General features: G+C 30.9%; 1 protein-coding gene across 4 annotated transcripts in view; it reads left to right on the forward strand.

Annotated features, from left to right (window-relative positions):
- Positions 1-572: 572 nt before the first annotated feature.
- stol (voltage-dependent calcium channel subunit stolid) overlaps positions 573-15,276 on the forward strand; it is a 161,037-nt gene continuing 146,333 nt past the window's right edge. For 3 of the 4 annotated variants that reach the window (XM_085947295.1, XM_085947297.1, XM_085947298.1), the window contains exons 1-2: positions 580-718; positions 3,391-3,721. In XM_085947295.1, coding sequence (XP_085803421.1) covers positions 3,621-3,721 — 101 coding nt within the window. In that variant the 5' untranslated portion in view covers positions 580-718; positions 3,391-3,620. Of the gene's footprint in view, positions 719-3,390; positions 3,722-15,276 lie in introns of all 4 variants that reach the window. The other variant, XM_085947296.1, reaches the window with a different exon arrangement.

The raw sequence follows: 15,276 nt of genomic DNA on the forward strand, positions 1-15,276 counted from the left end.
TGTTTCCTTAATAAATAAAATAATAAAAAATAATAAATAAGTTAAAATAGGGTACACAACAAAATAGTGTTATTTTAATATTTAACATAAATGATATTTTGGAAGAGCGGACATCCTTTCACTTATAAAATAACACATTTATTTTTACAAAATATGCGTTAACTTATTATTAAACTACGTAAGTAGGTACCTTAGACTATAGATACATCGTAGGTACACACATAATCTAGATACCTATTTAAAATATATAAATTAGCAAGTATCTTTATTTTGAAATACTATAATTTATAAATAACTAAGTAATTTACTACGACTGTGTAGTAGTGTAGGGTAATAATTCACTTTTAACACGTATACTCATATGTCTAGTGAGTTTTTAAGAATATTTCCATCCGCAGCATTTTCCCGCCTCGCGCACACGTCCAAGATGGCGGCCGACGCGCGCGCACTGCGCACTGCCATACAAACTGAAAGTCTGGTATTGGAAAAGCTTCGCGATCAATACTAGGGGCGGAGGTGTCGGGAAAGATGCGCGCAGTGCGCACCCTCGCCTCGCAGTTCCCACCCAAACACGAGCGACGCGTGCCACCGGACAGACCGCTCGCACGGACATCGCTTTTACAAACGGCCCCACAAAACCGGTGACAGTAAACGGCCAGCGAATCGAAAAAGCTCACCGAACAGTGTGCGATCGCATCGAATAATAACGTAATCTAGTGTATGGCGCCTTTTTATATCTGTGCCGAGATATTTTATCGTTTTGACGGGAGGGAAATTGTGTTTTATCTGCCGGCCGGGTGCGGTGGAGAAATTTACAAACGTCTCAAGAATTGCCGCCGACGACGACACGCGATGTCCTCCGTCGCAAATTGTGTCACTCGACGCTTTTAGAGGCACGCAACTTATCGTGATAAGGGATAAGATACAACCGAAGCTTGTTATTCCGCATATTATCCCCCAAATTGAAAGCAAGATTCGATAAGAGCTCGATATATAGTCTGCGACGTGTATTGTAAACGTGCGTGAGAAAACTCCGAGGCGTCTTGGCAGTCGGTGCATTCTTTTAATTTTATTAGTCACAATTATTATTCACGTTAATCGAGTGCAATTAAATTGAGCAAAGTGAAAAGCGATGCAATTCATATCCAAATAATTTCTGTAAATAATTAAAACAAATCTCTTGGAGGTCATTCGGATATTGTATAAAATACGTAACTAGTTAGATATAGTGTACTACAGATCATTTTAGAATAGTGTAATATCGTATGAATTGATTTTATACTACGTTATAATAGTTTAGTTTGGCGCTACTATATAATCACCTTAAACTGATGAGTTAAATGTAGATGCTCTAGCTATTATTATTTAGTTGTATAAATTATCGTTTGTCTTTTCAAATATACAATTCAGTTTGCAGTCAAAGTGAATGATGACCTATTTGCAGTGAATGTGTGCAATTGCATTTACGTATTGCAAATTGCATATCATCATTCTAAAGCTACATTATAAATTGCATTATAGTTTTATTGCATCACCACTTATTTACATAAAAGGAGCTGATGCTCAAATTAATTTATTATTGATATTAATTTTTGTGGCATACACTGGTAATATCTTTTATTAAGTGTATCCATATCCTCACAGTAACCATGATTATATTAATGTAAGTAATTGAAATAATTATCAGTTTTTAACATAACCTACAAGTTTGTCGGATATCATTGAATAGGTACCTACATAATAATTATTGTATCTGTACGTCTGAAAAAATAATGTCATTTTAACGGAATATTTATTTTTATTAAGGTCAGTGTTTATATAATTTAATTATTTAAATAATAGTACATTACAAAAAATATTTTAAAATCTCGCATATCGATTATCGGTTAGGTATTTTGTTAAAAATGTACAGTGTTGCGATAAAATATTTTGAGACGTGTAAAAAAATCTCTGAAATAGTATTCATTACCATAATTATTATACACATATCGTACATATACACTCGTTATAGTGATTATTAATTCGACCTTTAGTATTGAAAGAATAACTGTTTCTTCGAAGATCTTTTTTGATAACATTTTTCAGTGATACATACATATTCTTCTTCTTTTAGGATCATATCGGCCTCCACAGAATAGAAGTTTGTATTAACAGATTTTCTTTTTCTTTTATTGTGTTAACTGTCAATTCATGGTGGAACTGCATTTTTTTTTTTTACATTTTGCATCAAAAAATATGCGTTTTATTAAATTATTCAATAATTAACAGATTTTGTTTTTACGAGAAATGGATGTTAGCCACTTGCTCAACCTATTAGGTCCATACTCTGACTTTAAATAAAAATTGAAAAACAATTTGTGAATTTTCCAGGCCCACGACATTATAAGCCAACGCGTAAGCCACTCGGCCATCGTGGGCATACATAATATACCTTCATTATAATTTATAATTTCAACTAAAGCTTAACGCTTTTATAGGATACACTAATAATTATTGTTGCGTTTTATTTTAGAGGCATTATTATACTATGATTGTAATAAACGAGGCGAAGTCCAGTAAACTATGATTGTATATTGGAAAATTGAATCTACATCAATTATCACAAATGTGTGTAGTTTTGGCCTATTTTCAGTAAACACTGGCATATTTTATCAATCGATTCAAGTCACAATAAATAGTAATACTCTTAAATTGTATCAAGAACCTTTAATATCCAGGCTCTATATAAATTATGGCGCTCGTTTTACGATATTACCTACCCCTAATTCTACTTTTATTATTTTGCCAAATGCTTATAACTAAATTAATATCAGAAATTATACGACGTTTTTCAATAATAATCCATGATCACATTACATATTGTCCTAAATGTATTAATTATAATGTTTAGCGTTTTAATTTCATTTATAAATAATTAATTATCTACCCAAAATAACTCTTTTATATATAGTAGATATTGTATCGTTTTTGTTTGATTTAATTAATAATGTACATTTAATTTACTGATAGTATAGTTTAAATTATTTTATTAAAATTATAAAGCTCTACTGAACCAAGTCTCATTTTACTTGTTGATTAAAAAATAAACACATTCTACAACTTTCAGTAAAGTTAAATATGTAAGTGGACATCAACATTTATTCATATGAAACTGCCTTAATTTTACATTATGTAGGAAGTTAATATTTTTTATTACGATTTTATCAGTAATAAGCATTATTTCAAAAGCTGAGATGAGCTTTATACGGCTATTTTATAAAACTCAATGCGATTGAACAGGAAGTTGTATATTAGTCACGTGTCTCATTTTTGGTTCTAGTATCAGCCGTCAATCGCGTACATATTGTGTAGTCGGTGTGTCAAGTATGTCAACGCTTGTTCTTGTTCCAGGGTGAACACATCAAAGTAACAGACTATTGCCATAATATTATCATACTCTAAAATGTAATTGAACATAGGCATATCTTCAAACACGCGATAGACAAAAAATATTTTAGTAAGATCCGTATATTTGAAATGGACGCCATGAAAACAGTGAGCGCGTTCTGCATCAGGACGGTAGTGTGGTTTTACTGAATTGGTGATTGTGCGAAGAAGCGAGGAGTTACTCCACTTCCAGGATGTGGCTGAGGATGGAGAGAAAGCTGCTCCTGGCGACGCTGCTGGTCTTTTCGGTCGCAGCCTCTCGCGCGGACCAGGACGAGGACATACCCCACAATGAGTAAGTTAACTATTTGACTCCCTCGTATTTCCCAAGGGCGGCTCTACATTAAGGGTTCGTAGGGACCATCCCCACATCGTTGTGTCAAAAATAGACGTTCGATCTTTTATCACTGTCATAATGTATATAGGTACTTAATTACATCATTAAATTAACTATTTAATTTATTTTATCATACTGGGGAGCGAATCAAATAACCCCATGGTATTCATTAAGTTAATATTTTTAAGCACGCTTTTTAGATGTGATTAAGTGAAGACTCAGATAATCATTTAATTTATTCTGGAAAATTACTCATTTCCTCATTATATTATATCATATTATTACAAGTATCTTGGTATGTAATGTATAATGTGAGAAAGTTGGTAGGTATGTTTATTTAATAATAAATGGCTAAACCCTACCACCTAGAAAGTCGTCGAGCCGCCACTGGTATTTCCCATCTAAATTTATATTTTATATCACATCTTCAATCGATAATATTGATGTTCTCGTATTAATAACGGATTTTTATTCATGCAAATTAGTGTTGAGTAGGTAATAGCAATCTATAATGGCGAATATTGCCTGTAGGGCGGAGATTAACTAGCAGTAAACGAAACGAATAATAAAATACAAATGCTATTATGTATAGCATTTTTTGAATGAGACGAATGGGTTTTGAGGTAATAATATTATATTAAACCACCATAAAAAAATATCTTCTTCGTTATGGTGCTAAGGCTGGATCTACCACATCGCTGGAGCGGTTATAACCCAGGGGCCCTAATTGTTAGGGGGCCCGGAGCTCAAAAATAAATTGAAATAATGCTGTTAATATAATTTATCGCAATGCCACGGTAAAAGGCATACGATTTGTGGGCAAACCAAACAATATTATACTATTTATACTGATATTTCATTTATTTTTATAACTTGAACCCGCGTAATAAAAATTACTAGGTACTAAGCAATAATATGTAATGGTTTTCAGTAAGCAAATAATGTTAAGTTTTTTGGTGGACCCGATAATTTGTATTAGCTGAAGGCCTCTTCAGGTGTAAATTCGGTCTTGGCTTGAATACTTACTACCTACTTCTACCATTTTCTCAGTTGAAATATATTAAAAATATAAACTATGTTACAACGCAGGCCGGATGTATTATCTCTTTAAGTATATAACAAAATTTTTGTTTCGTAAGATTAGTTTTGAAGATATGATCAATGCGAAATTAGAAAATTAGTAGAAAGCTTTTCAAATAATGTAAATAGGAATAATTAAATTAAAGCTTCTAATGGGCTTAATATACCCTGGTAGGTTGTAGGTGTTTACTATAAATCTACTGGATTGTTATGAAAAACAAATATATATTATAATAATTGATGACAAGTCAAAAAGAGATATACATACTGTGGATATGTGGAATTTGGTCAAATTATTAATGCAAAATTGATATTTTCATTATAAGAGTTTGAACGTTTAATTTCTTCCTGTAAACTGAGAAAAGAAACAGAAATGGTAGGTAGTTGATGTAAATAAAATATGGCCATCAAATTAGTTACTATTATTCTTTTGCCACAAAATAGTCTGAAGGAAAGGAATGTGAAACCAAAATTTGACACAGAATATCGTAAGTAATATGTCATGAGGTGTTTAATTCTGAGAACAAACCAGAAAACGATAAAGACAATTTTTTAAATGAAATAGATTTTTCTGTAAGATTAAATGAATGGTCAGTAATTAATTCTACTATCGGTTGAGGACATTTGACGGAATTTGATGTTAAATTCTAAATGATTTAAACTGTGTGCTATGCCATCTGAGTTTATCTGAACACTTCAGGTCGTGTACCTTCTTTATTCTTTCTTTCGATCATGTCCGATCCTAATAGGATCATATGGACCTCCACAGAGTAGAGGTTTGTATTGACAGATGTTGTTTTTATGCGAAATGGATGTCAGCCACTTGCTTAACCTATTAGGTGCATACTCTGACTCATACACAAATTGAAAAACAATATGTGTACTTGTCGTGTACCTACTTCCTTAGTAATAATGTTTTCATGGCCCTTTAATATACCTATTAATTTCGTATAGATATAAACGAGAATTAACTATATTCTTTGACGGTGTATATTTTCTATTGCGGAGTATTTGCACGTAGATGCCAAAATTGTGAATCACGGGTCACAAAAGATGACTCAAATGGAGTACAAAACGTAAAGCAATAATTATAATGTCAATGATTAGTATTTTAAAATGTTTTAATTATTCGTATTTTAACACGTTTCAAATGCCTAATTTGCACTTTCATTGTCATCATTAATTAATAAATAATAAACATTTAATTTAAGTAGTTAAATTACATATATATTTGATTTTTTTTCCATTAAACGAATGCTTTGAAGCGTTTCACTCAGAATCGTCTATCTTTAGCAGGGATTTTGTGATTTGAAACTGAGTGTTTTCGTATCCTATTTTTATTGACTGAAAATAATATTTTATCAATTGTATATTAAACTTAACTTCTTTCATTTGGTTTGTATCTTCGTGTTTGAAGTTATACTTCTTTTGGCGCGTTAAGGAAATCAGATCAAAATGTATTTTTGGCGTATGACATGTAACACATAATTTATTTTTTCACACGAAAAAAAACGCACTCGATTGGATTCGAACCACCGATTGTTCGGTTATAAGCCGAACGCACTACCTTTACGCCACAGTATGATACTGCAATAGTGATGATCATACAGTATAATATTATAGTTTAGAATTGTTCCGTTGTCTATGCAGCGAATCTATTATGGTCGGCCATTTGCGATTCCTTACGTAAACAAACTATTACACGTCATAGTGGCAGTTGTTACTTTAAAAATAAAAAAAAACGATAAATAATTATATAATTTAGTAATATAAGTTAAAGTGTATAGAAATAAACCAACGGCGTTCCAACAAGCGGTCTCTTAAGAGCTCGTCAAAGAATCTAGTTTATCACAAGTTTTGTTTTTGTTTTGTTACGCCAAAGAAGTATAATTTCTAACGCGCGTACATAAGTACACACACCGATTTTTTTAAATTATAATATCTATCGTGTTAATTAAAAAATGAAGATAAGAGCTTACACAATTTAGTACAACTGTATAGTTACATACAATCTACATAACAATATTATCTCTTAATGACCATTTTGTAGTTATTATCATTAATTCACGATTAATTATGACCAACAAACCAATTATTGTCCATAATTAACAAATAAGCACAGAAATATACTTCAGATGATGCAACACAGCTTGGGAATGACGTTATTTTGTTTTCCAATTTAATTCCGGTAATTAAATACGACAGTCGAGTCTTTAAGAATTAAGTAAAACAATAATTTGTGACAGATTTCTGTGGCAGCGAGTCCTATTTCGAAATATAAAATACTGCTTGTAAGCACTTCGTGTGCTGCCAAGCATTCAAATCGGGTTAACTCAAAACGCGTCAGAACGAATTTATGAAGCAACAGATGCCGTCGAATAAAAAGGCTTCGTGTTTTTTTTATATTTACAGTAACGCGTTTAGATATACTTACACATTATTTTTTTTCTTCCGCGCGTTGAATATCTACAAATGTTATTTCCGAAATGATTACTCGGAGTTAGGGTTGTCAACTTGGATATCGAGTAATTCAGTACCTATCTACGTAGGACGTTCATTATATTACTATTAGGGATTGCAATACCGGTATTCCAGTATTTACCAATACCGAAATACCGGTTTTAAATATTCACAATACCGGAATTTTCGGTATTAAGAAGCACACTTGTTTCTTCTTATTGTGCCATCCCCTAGCGGAGGTCGGCCACCATCAAGGCGATCTTATCTTTGTTGTCTGCTACCCGGAACAGTTCAGTGTAGCTGCACTCGTACAAATTACGGAAGTTCTTAAGCCACGAAATGCGGCACCGTCCTCTGCTACGCTTCCCATTGATATTTCCTTGAATGACAAGTTGGGGAATGCTGTATTTTTGTCCTCTCATAATGTGGCCGAGGTACTGTAGTTTCCTGGTTTTGATACTACGTAAAACTTCTCGGTCCTTCCCCATTCGATTGAGAACTTCAACATTTGTCACCCGGCCAGTTCAAGGAATTTTGAGGATGCGCCTATACAGCCACATCTCGAAAGCTTCAAGTCTCCGTGACATCTCTTGGTTTAGCGTCCATAGTTCCATACCATAGAAAAGAATTACGTTTTTGAAAGTGAATTATAAGTTATGTGCTGCTAAAATGCAAATATATTGAGTGAATCCAACAGAGGTGAAAAAATAATAAAACAAATTTCATCAAATATATTTATATAAGTAATTTTCGGGATGAATTATCATAATATTATTTCGAAATAGAAAACATCCGTGACAAAAATGTTCAATTAATCTATAAGCGTTGAATTTAAGAAGCTTTTCCTGCAGTTGGACTGATTTGCACTTGATGAAATTTTGAGGGCTTTAGTTAAAGTTATCAATACATTCAAATTATTTGTAAAAAATCACTAGTTCTACAATTATGATCAATACATATTTTTAACTGTCAACATAATAAATGTATGTACCTATGTAGGTTTTTGATATAAAATAATATTTGAAAAAAAATTTAATAGCTATATTAATTGTCAAGCACCTACTTCTGTTTTTTTTAATGTTTAAGACTCAGCTGAACAGGAACAAGGTCATTCATAGTTTAGTCAGAAATAAACCTCAGCGTTGAAAGGACGTCATTTTAATTCAGTCTAACCTCAAAAACCTCTAACCATCGGGGATTTATTTTAAGAAACGCAATAATTATTAATTACAATTCTCGGTCGAACGAATATCATTATTATTATTCCCTTCAAACATAACATGTATGCGACGTAATCTGAAACCGGCCGAACGAATACAGGGCTGTCAAAATAATATGAATCTAATTTTACGTTTTAAAGAGTTACAAATTTAAAGTTAAAAATAGCTTACTGTACCGATGGAATAATTACATACTTCCAAGCGTCAAACGGCATACAACATTCATCTAAAATAATTATGAAAAGACTAGCTGATTATGTTATGTTATTTTTGTATTGTTCTTATTTTTTTGCTTATCAAAATATTTCACATATTATCTGATGATGTGTATTTTGGATATATCGTCATATGTATCTGGTTTCATTAAAATTGCTATTAAGTTGATATAACATAGGAAAATCTGTAAATCATTAAAATGTTAATTTCGTTATAGTTTTTAATTAAACCGGTGCAATTACATATTAGATTTAAACACTGTTGTACTGTGTGACTTTTATAATATCAGATAAAACTGTAGGATGTCAGCAAAAGAGTAAACAAAACCTAGCTCATGGGATAACCGAATGGTAAGCAACTGTATATATTATATTTTCCCGCCAAATTGCACACAATTAAAAACAATTTATCATAAAAACAAGTAAGACGTCTTCGACAGCCCTGGGTGATTGATTCGATAAAGTCGGCAGTTTGTTTTGTCTTGTTCTCTGCGATCGCTAGCTTTGAATAAAAAAAAATCTATGGGTGACCATTTTTTATGAGTATAAATTATTTCTTGCATTGGCTTTTATTAATTAATAATTATTGTACCTACCAACTAAAAGTAAAGTTGCGTTACTTGTTTGTAAAAGTGTCAGACTAAATTAATTAAACTAATCGGGTAAGTAATAAAAAGTCATTAATTGAGTTAGCATTTACTTGGTAGAATTCCATTTTAAAAGAAATGAAAATATATTTAATTATATTTTCATTTCTTTTAATAAAAAGTCACTTTCTTTTATAATAAACAGACATCACTATATTAATTTTTTTTTAAATATGCATTAGAATTAAACAATATGTACCCATTTTTTTAAAATAGTTATGTAATAGGTCTTACATATTCAAAATAAATACTATTCATTAATAATGTTTTTTGGATAGCACATGAAATAAAAATGTAGGTAGATATGTATTTCAACATCCTTCGTATGTTTAGCTCTCGGACAATTTCAGGTTAAAACGTTATTAATATATTATTATTAAGTTTATATCGTGGCTATCCATCATATTGGTTGCAATGTTTTCCACCAAACACCTGATTAACAAATTGAATTTAGTAACATTTACGTATATTAGAAGATATCATTTTTTGGTCACCCCATATTTTATACACTTTGACAGTGTTATGATTTAAATTAAATAAGAGATCATTATTATTACTTTAGACCAAAGCATTGTCGGCGACCTTTGCATATTACCAGTAGAGCAACAATTCCGGACCACATGTAAAAAAATCATATTTTCAATTCTCAAGGGCAATTCTGTAGAGCGTCCCCTTAAGAAATACCGGTATTCAATAATAAATACCGAAATACCGGTATTGATATTTTCATTCGGTATTGCAATCCCTAATTATTATCTACTTCAGTATGATAGAAAATAATGAGCGCGTTTAAATAAGTCCGTACGTATTGAGACTTGCCTTGAGGTAATTTTCATCTCAGTGCGATACTGAAATTCAAAATAGGTAACAACATGAGAAGCATGTCGTCGTGTGAGCATAATAAAAATTGTACGATTTTTGATTAAATGATTGATATTCTTATGTAATTGATAATTGATTGATATTGATACATTATTTTTAACACTACAGCAGGTAATGACACCCAATGACAGTAGTGTAGTGAACAGTAGTGTAATCAGTAATACAAGTGAAACAATCACACACGCAGGCTTTGAGAAAATCATATAAATCGAAATACATCGAAAAAATAACATGTAAATTTGCGGGACATAGTGCGATACATAATATAAATATTAATAATAATATAACTGAGTCACATTTCGTATTCATATTTGATTTAATTTTGTATGATATGGAAAAAAGATATCATCACTATTAATTATTAATACCTACCATAAAAATGGTTCTCATGCAATATCATGATGCATTTTTTATTATTAGTATCGTAAGCATTTACATTAAATGTGTTGTCTTTCTGACGCAATGTTCCGCATACAGTGAAACCCCGATTTGACGTTTTTGTAGGGACTGAAAAAAATGTAAATAGCAGGAAAACGTAAATGGGGATATTGAAAATTCACAAAAATATATCTTATTATACATTTTATTATCATTCAAATTGCTTTGGTACATTATATGGTATATTGTTTATATAAAACTCTTTCAATATTATAAATTTATTTGATGGTTTGTAAATGAAAAAAACAACCAACACAAAACAATTAAACGTATTTAACAAACAAAGCGTAGAAATCATGTGAATAATACGAACGGAAAATGCGATCATAATATTTGAACCAAACAGGAAAATTACAAAAAATAATGGCCCACGCTTGCTAAAGTAAAAAAGTAAAAGAACCTACGAACTGCATTGAATAAATTTGGCTTGTATACCGCCAGCCGTGTCTATATAAATACAGGGAATGCGCCCATACGTCAGCACTTGCACGGCAGACATATTTATAAAAATAAATGCGTCTGCAATTTAAAATTTCAATGATTGCCGCGCATTCATGTACAGACCTACAAACTTAACTGTAGAACGGCCAAAAATGGAACTACGAACTACCATAGGACGCCATTTTGAAAAAATAATTCGAATAACAGATTTTGTCCAGTTATGAGTCTTGTATACATATATATGGATAGTTTTCGACAGTTGCTCCCCCATCCCATTCTTCAGATAACCTATACATAATTGAATATGTTAAAATAAATTAAATTTTTAATTTCAATTGAATTTTGAATATGTAGGTATGTCAAACTGGAAATTAAACATTCGAAAATAGAACAGAAACTTGACGCAAATGGCGGGAAAACCTGAATTCTGGGCACGCAAAATCGAGGTTCCACTATTATATATTATTTCCTGATGGCATTATATATATATATATATATATATAGAAAGAAAGACAGTGTTATTAATGATATTGCAATAATCGAATATGATAATATTACTTGTTAATTGATTAGTTATCCAATTAATTTGATTTAAAAATAATTTAAGTCACTCTTTTGTTTATGATTTATTTATTGAATAAAGAGCAAACTAAAGTAGTTGATACCAAAAATAAACAATATTTTTATAAAGTATTGCATATGAATTTTGAACATTGAATACAGGATATAGCTTATTTCAAATTTAATAAGTTAAAAATTATTGAAAATAATATCAGATATATTTAATTTGATTCCTTTAAATATAATAATACCTGATGGTAAATTTAATAATGCTCGAAATGAAAGCGTGCAATAAGATTCAGCAGGGCGAGAAACTTTTAATACGCGTCCAATTAAAATGTTTCAAGGTTTAAAATTCATTTAATTGCCTATAATATAACTGGGATAAGTTTTCAAGTTCACGAATGAAACCACATCTACGCAGCCTACGCCAGGCTCTACGCTTCTTCTACGCCAGCCCTCGACGACTTCTGGTTCGTGCTACGCGAGCGCGCCGTAAAATTCTTTCACGTGATCTGCATATTTATTAATTAAATATTTCGCAAAACGATAATAGATTATATATATTAGTAATCGAGATCGTTAGCGTCCGCGATGGGTGAGTGGGAGAGTGTCCGCTCCTGTAGCCGTGGGTCGCGGGTTCGAATTCACGAATTGTTTATTCAATGTGTGTGTTAGATCCAGAAGATTGATCTAATAGGTTTAATAAGTTATTACTAATCATAAGAAACCTCGTCGGTAGACAGCGAAGATACGCAGAGGATTGCAGAGCCAGAGGAAAAACATGTACATTATTGAATCTTCACAGAAAATTGTCAACCGAACAGTTGGGACAAGGTGGTATGATTTAATTCCATTTTTTTTTAAATTACTATTTACTTGTTTAAGGTTAGTACATTATTCCATCACTCCACCTTATCACCCAAAAGAACATTCTTCGGAAAACGTATTTTAGATTTTAGATTTCCATTATGAATCAAAAGGTGAATAATTAGCCCTTGAAGATATGAAATGTAAGTTCAAGATCTGTACTTAACTTGTTTTGGTAAACTCGAGCTTATATCACCGTTGTTAACTAATATTAAAAAAAATCCAATACAATGAAGTGACGAATTCAAATGTGATCATTTAATATACGAATAATTTAATCTTTATGATCTATTTATGATGCTAATTTAGTAGGCATGCAAATAGTAAGATACTTTTTAAATTTGTGTATTTATTGTAGTTAAGTTATTACATATAATATGAACATAGTACCAAAAAAGGAAGAGGGTTGCAAAATTGATTCTTATGGCAAGGTATAAATTTAATTTCTATTATCGACGTACAGTTGTTAGTATTAATTTTCATAATATTCTTATGTTGGTATCTCTGAATTATATATGCATATGCATAATATACAAAAACAAATGTCAGATAATATTATCAAACTATGTAAAAGTATAAAGAGAATAATGTAAATATAATGGATACTGAAAATTCTAAAGACGTAATAAATATAAAGCTGTTTTAAATAAATATTTTAAAATGCATAGATCAATTCAAATTGTGTCAATGTAGGCTATTGTGATAAAAGGTTATTTTTATCGTTCCTGTATTTACATTTACCTTTGTTTTGTTGACGTATTATCATAGCTATTGCATTTATTTGATGTGAAATTAATGGCTGTATAATGTTATCGTCCAGGGAAGGTAATAAAATTGTTGCAGGCTTTTATTGTTAATGCGGGTTAATTGATTTAAAATTTTATGGCGTACACAAAGGTATTTAGAAAATAAAAGGTTTTTGAAGACGACTGTAGTTATTTCATATAGATAAATTAAAAGTTTTCATATAAGTAGGGATCTTTATTACAAAATGGGTTATTTTATTATTACACACAATTAATATTCTTCGTCCTTTTGGTATGTTTTATTTTTATTCAGTAATGTGAATATTGTGATATTACAGCTATTGGGTAATGCGCTGCATATTGTACTGATAATGCAATACGAAAATAAAACAGTGTATATTATTATATACATACATAAAAAAAATAATTATTGAAAATGATTTTAAACATTATAATGTTTACGATGTGTGAGAAAATCATCTAATTACGAACACTAATTAATTACTAAAATATAATCGGAGGTAAAAAAAATATATTTAATCTCACGATTGTTAGCAGCCTTTTCCATGCATACATTTTTTTTTTTAAATACGTCGACGACGTCATAAATAATATTCGAAAAAGTTGGGCGAATTAGACGTTTTTAGAGAAGCCTATGGCACACCGGGATAATAAAATAATATGTTATAAAATAAACGTAATTATGCTATGATAATAACAGTTTTCTGACGACGGTATCACCTTTTTGATGTTGATGATGTCTATTATAATTATATTCATGTCTAGTTTCGTTTGAATACATTTATCTTCCACACGTTTTACGAACGGAGCATGATGCAGTTGACAGAAAGCCCAACAATAAGCCATGTTGGAAAAATACAGTGCATGTTGTTTTTTTTTTAAACTAAATATATATATATTATAAAGGTAAAATATATTTAATATTAATAAATGGAATTTTTATTTAAATTATAATTGTCTTAAAATATGATGTTTTCGTGTTCGGTAATCAGTAAAATACTGAAACTGAAATAAAATTCAATAATAGTACCATATTTACGGTACTGTCTTTGTACTTTTTTGATAGCAATACAATTTTCCTTCTACTAGACATGTTTCGTGATTAGTCGATGTGGAAAATGTAAAGATAAGTGAGCAATATACGAGAAAAAACAAAATGCATGTTTAATAATACGCCAAACTCAGATTATCCGCATGATAGATAGCGGCATGAAAGACCACATGCATCCTGCGATTCAGTATAATATTGAAGACCGCAGAGTTACGACTGACATAGGTGTCAACATGAAAAATAATAATTCTTGAAAGTACAGCAGGATTGTAAATGAACGCACTAAGAAGTCAAATGAATAATAGCTCTTTGTGTCGACAAGGGTTATATCGCACACACACCCATTCAATAATTATGGAATACAAATTATTATACTGACTTATCGAAATATTAAAAAAAATAATACGGTTGTGGATTTTTTCAACAGACAACTGATATGGAATATCGAATAAATAATATAATATAATGACGGTAAATAAGTTTCCACCTATTTTATAAACATATTAATAACATACAAGCGATTAAAAAGATTATTATAGAATACACGTCGAGTGACTTTAAAGACGCATTTATCTATATTATGCTAGGCACAATTTTATTCTTTTCTGGATTTATAGTTAGCTATGCGGCTGAATTACCAGGGTCACATTAGGATATAAAATTTTTCGATGACAGTAAGTTATAAAACAAGTGTAAATGGTACGAATCTAGTATTGAACTTTCATTATCGATGATGTATTCAAGTCATATCTATACGTTTTATGAAAAATTACTCGCGATCGTATATCGCGAATCATAGCGTATTTCTATACTGTTATATCTCAAAAAAGTGAAACCAGTGATGTGAAATCGAAATGTGATATGACGTATTCCGTCCCAGA

The sequence above is a fragment of the Rhyacophila brunnea genome, unplaced genomic scaffold, assembly GCF_057557595.1.
Source record: "Rhyacophila brunnea isolate RB1 unplaced genomic scaffold, BYU_Rbru_1.0 scaffold_2, whole genome shotgun sequence".
Lineage (NCBI taxonomy): Eukaryota > Metazoa > Arthropoda > Insecta > Trichoptera > Rhyacophilidae > Rhyacophila > Rhyacophila brunnea.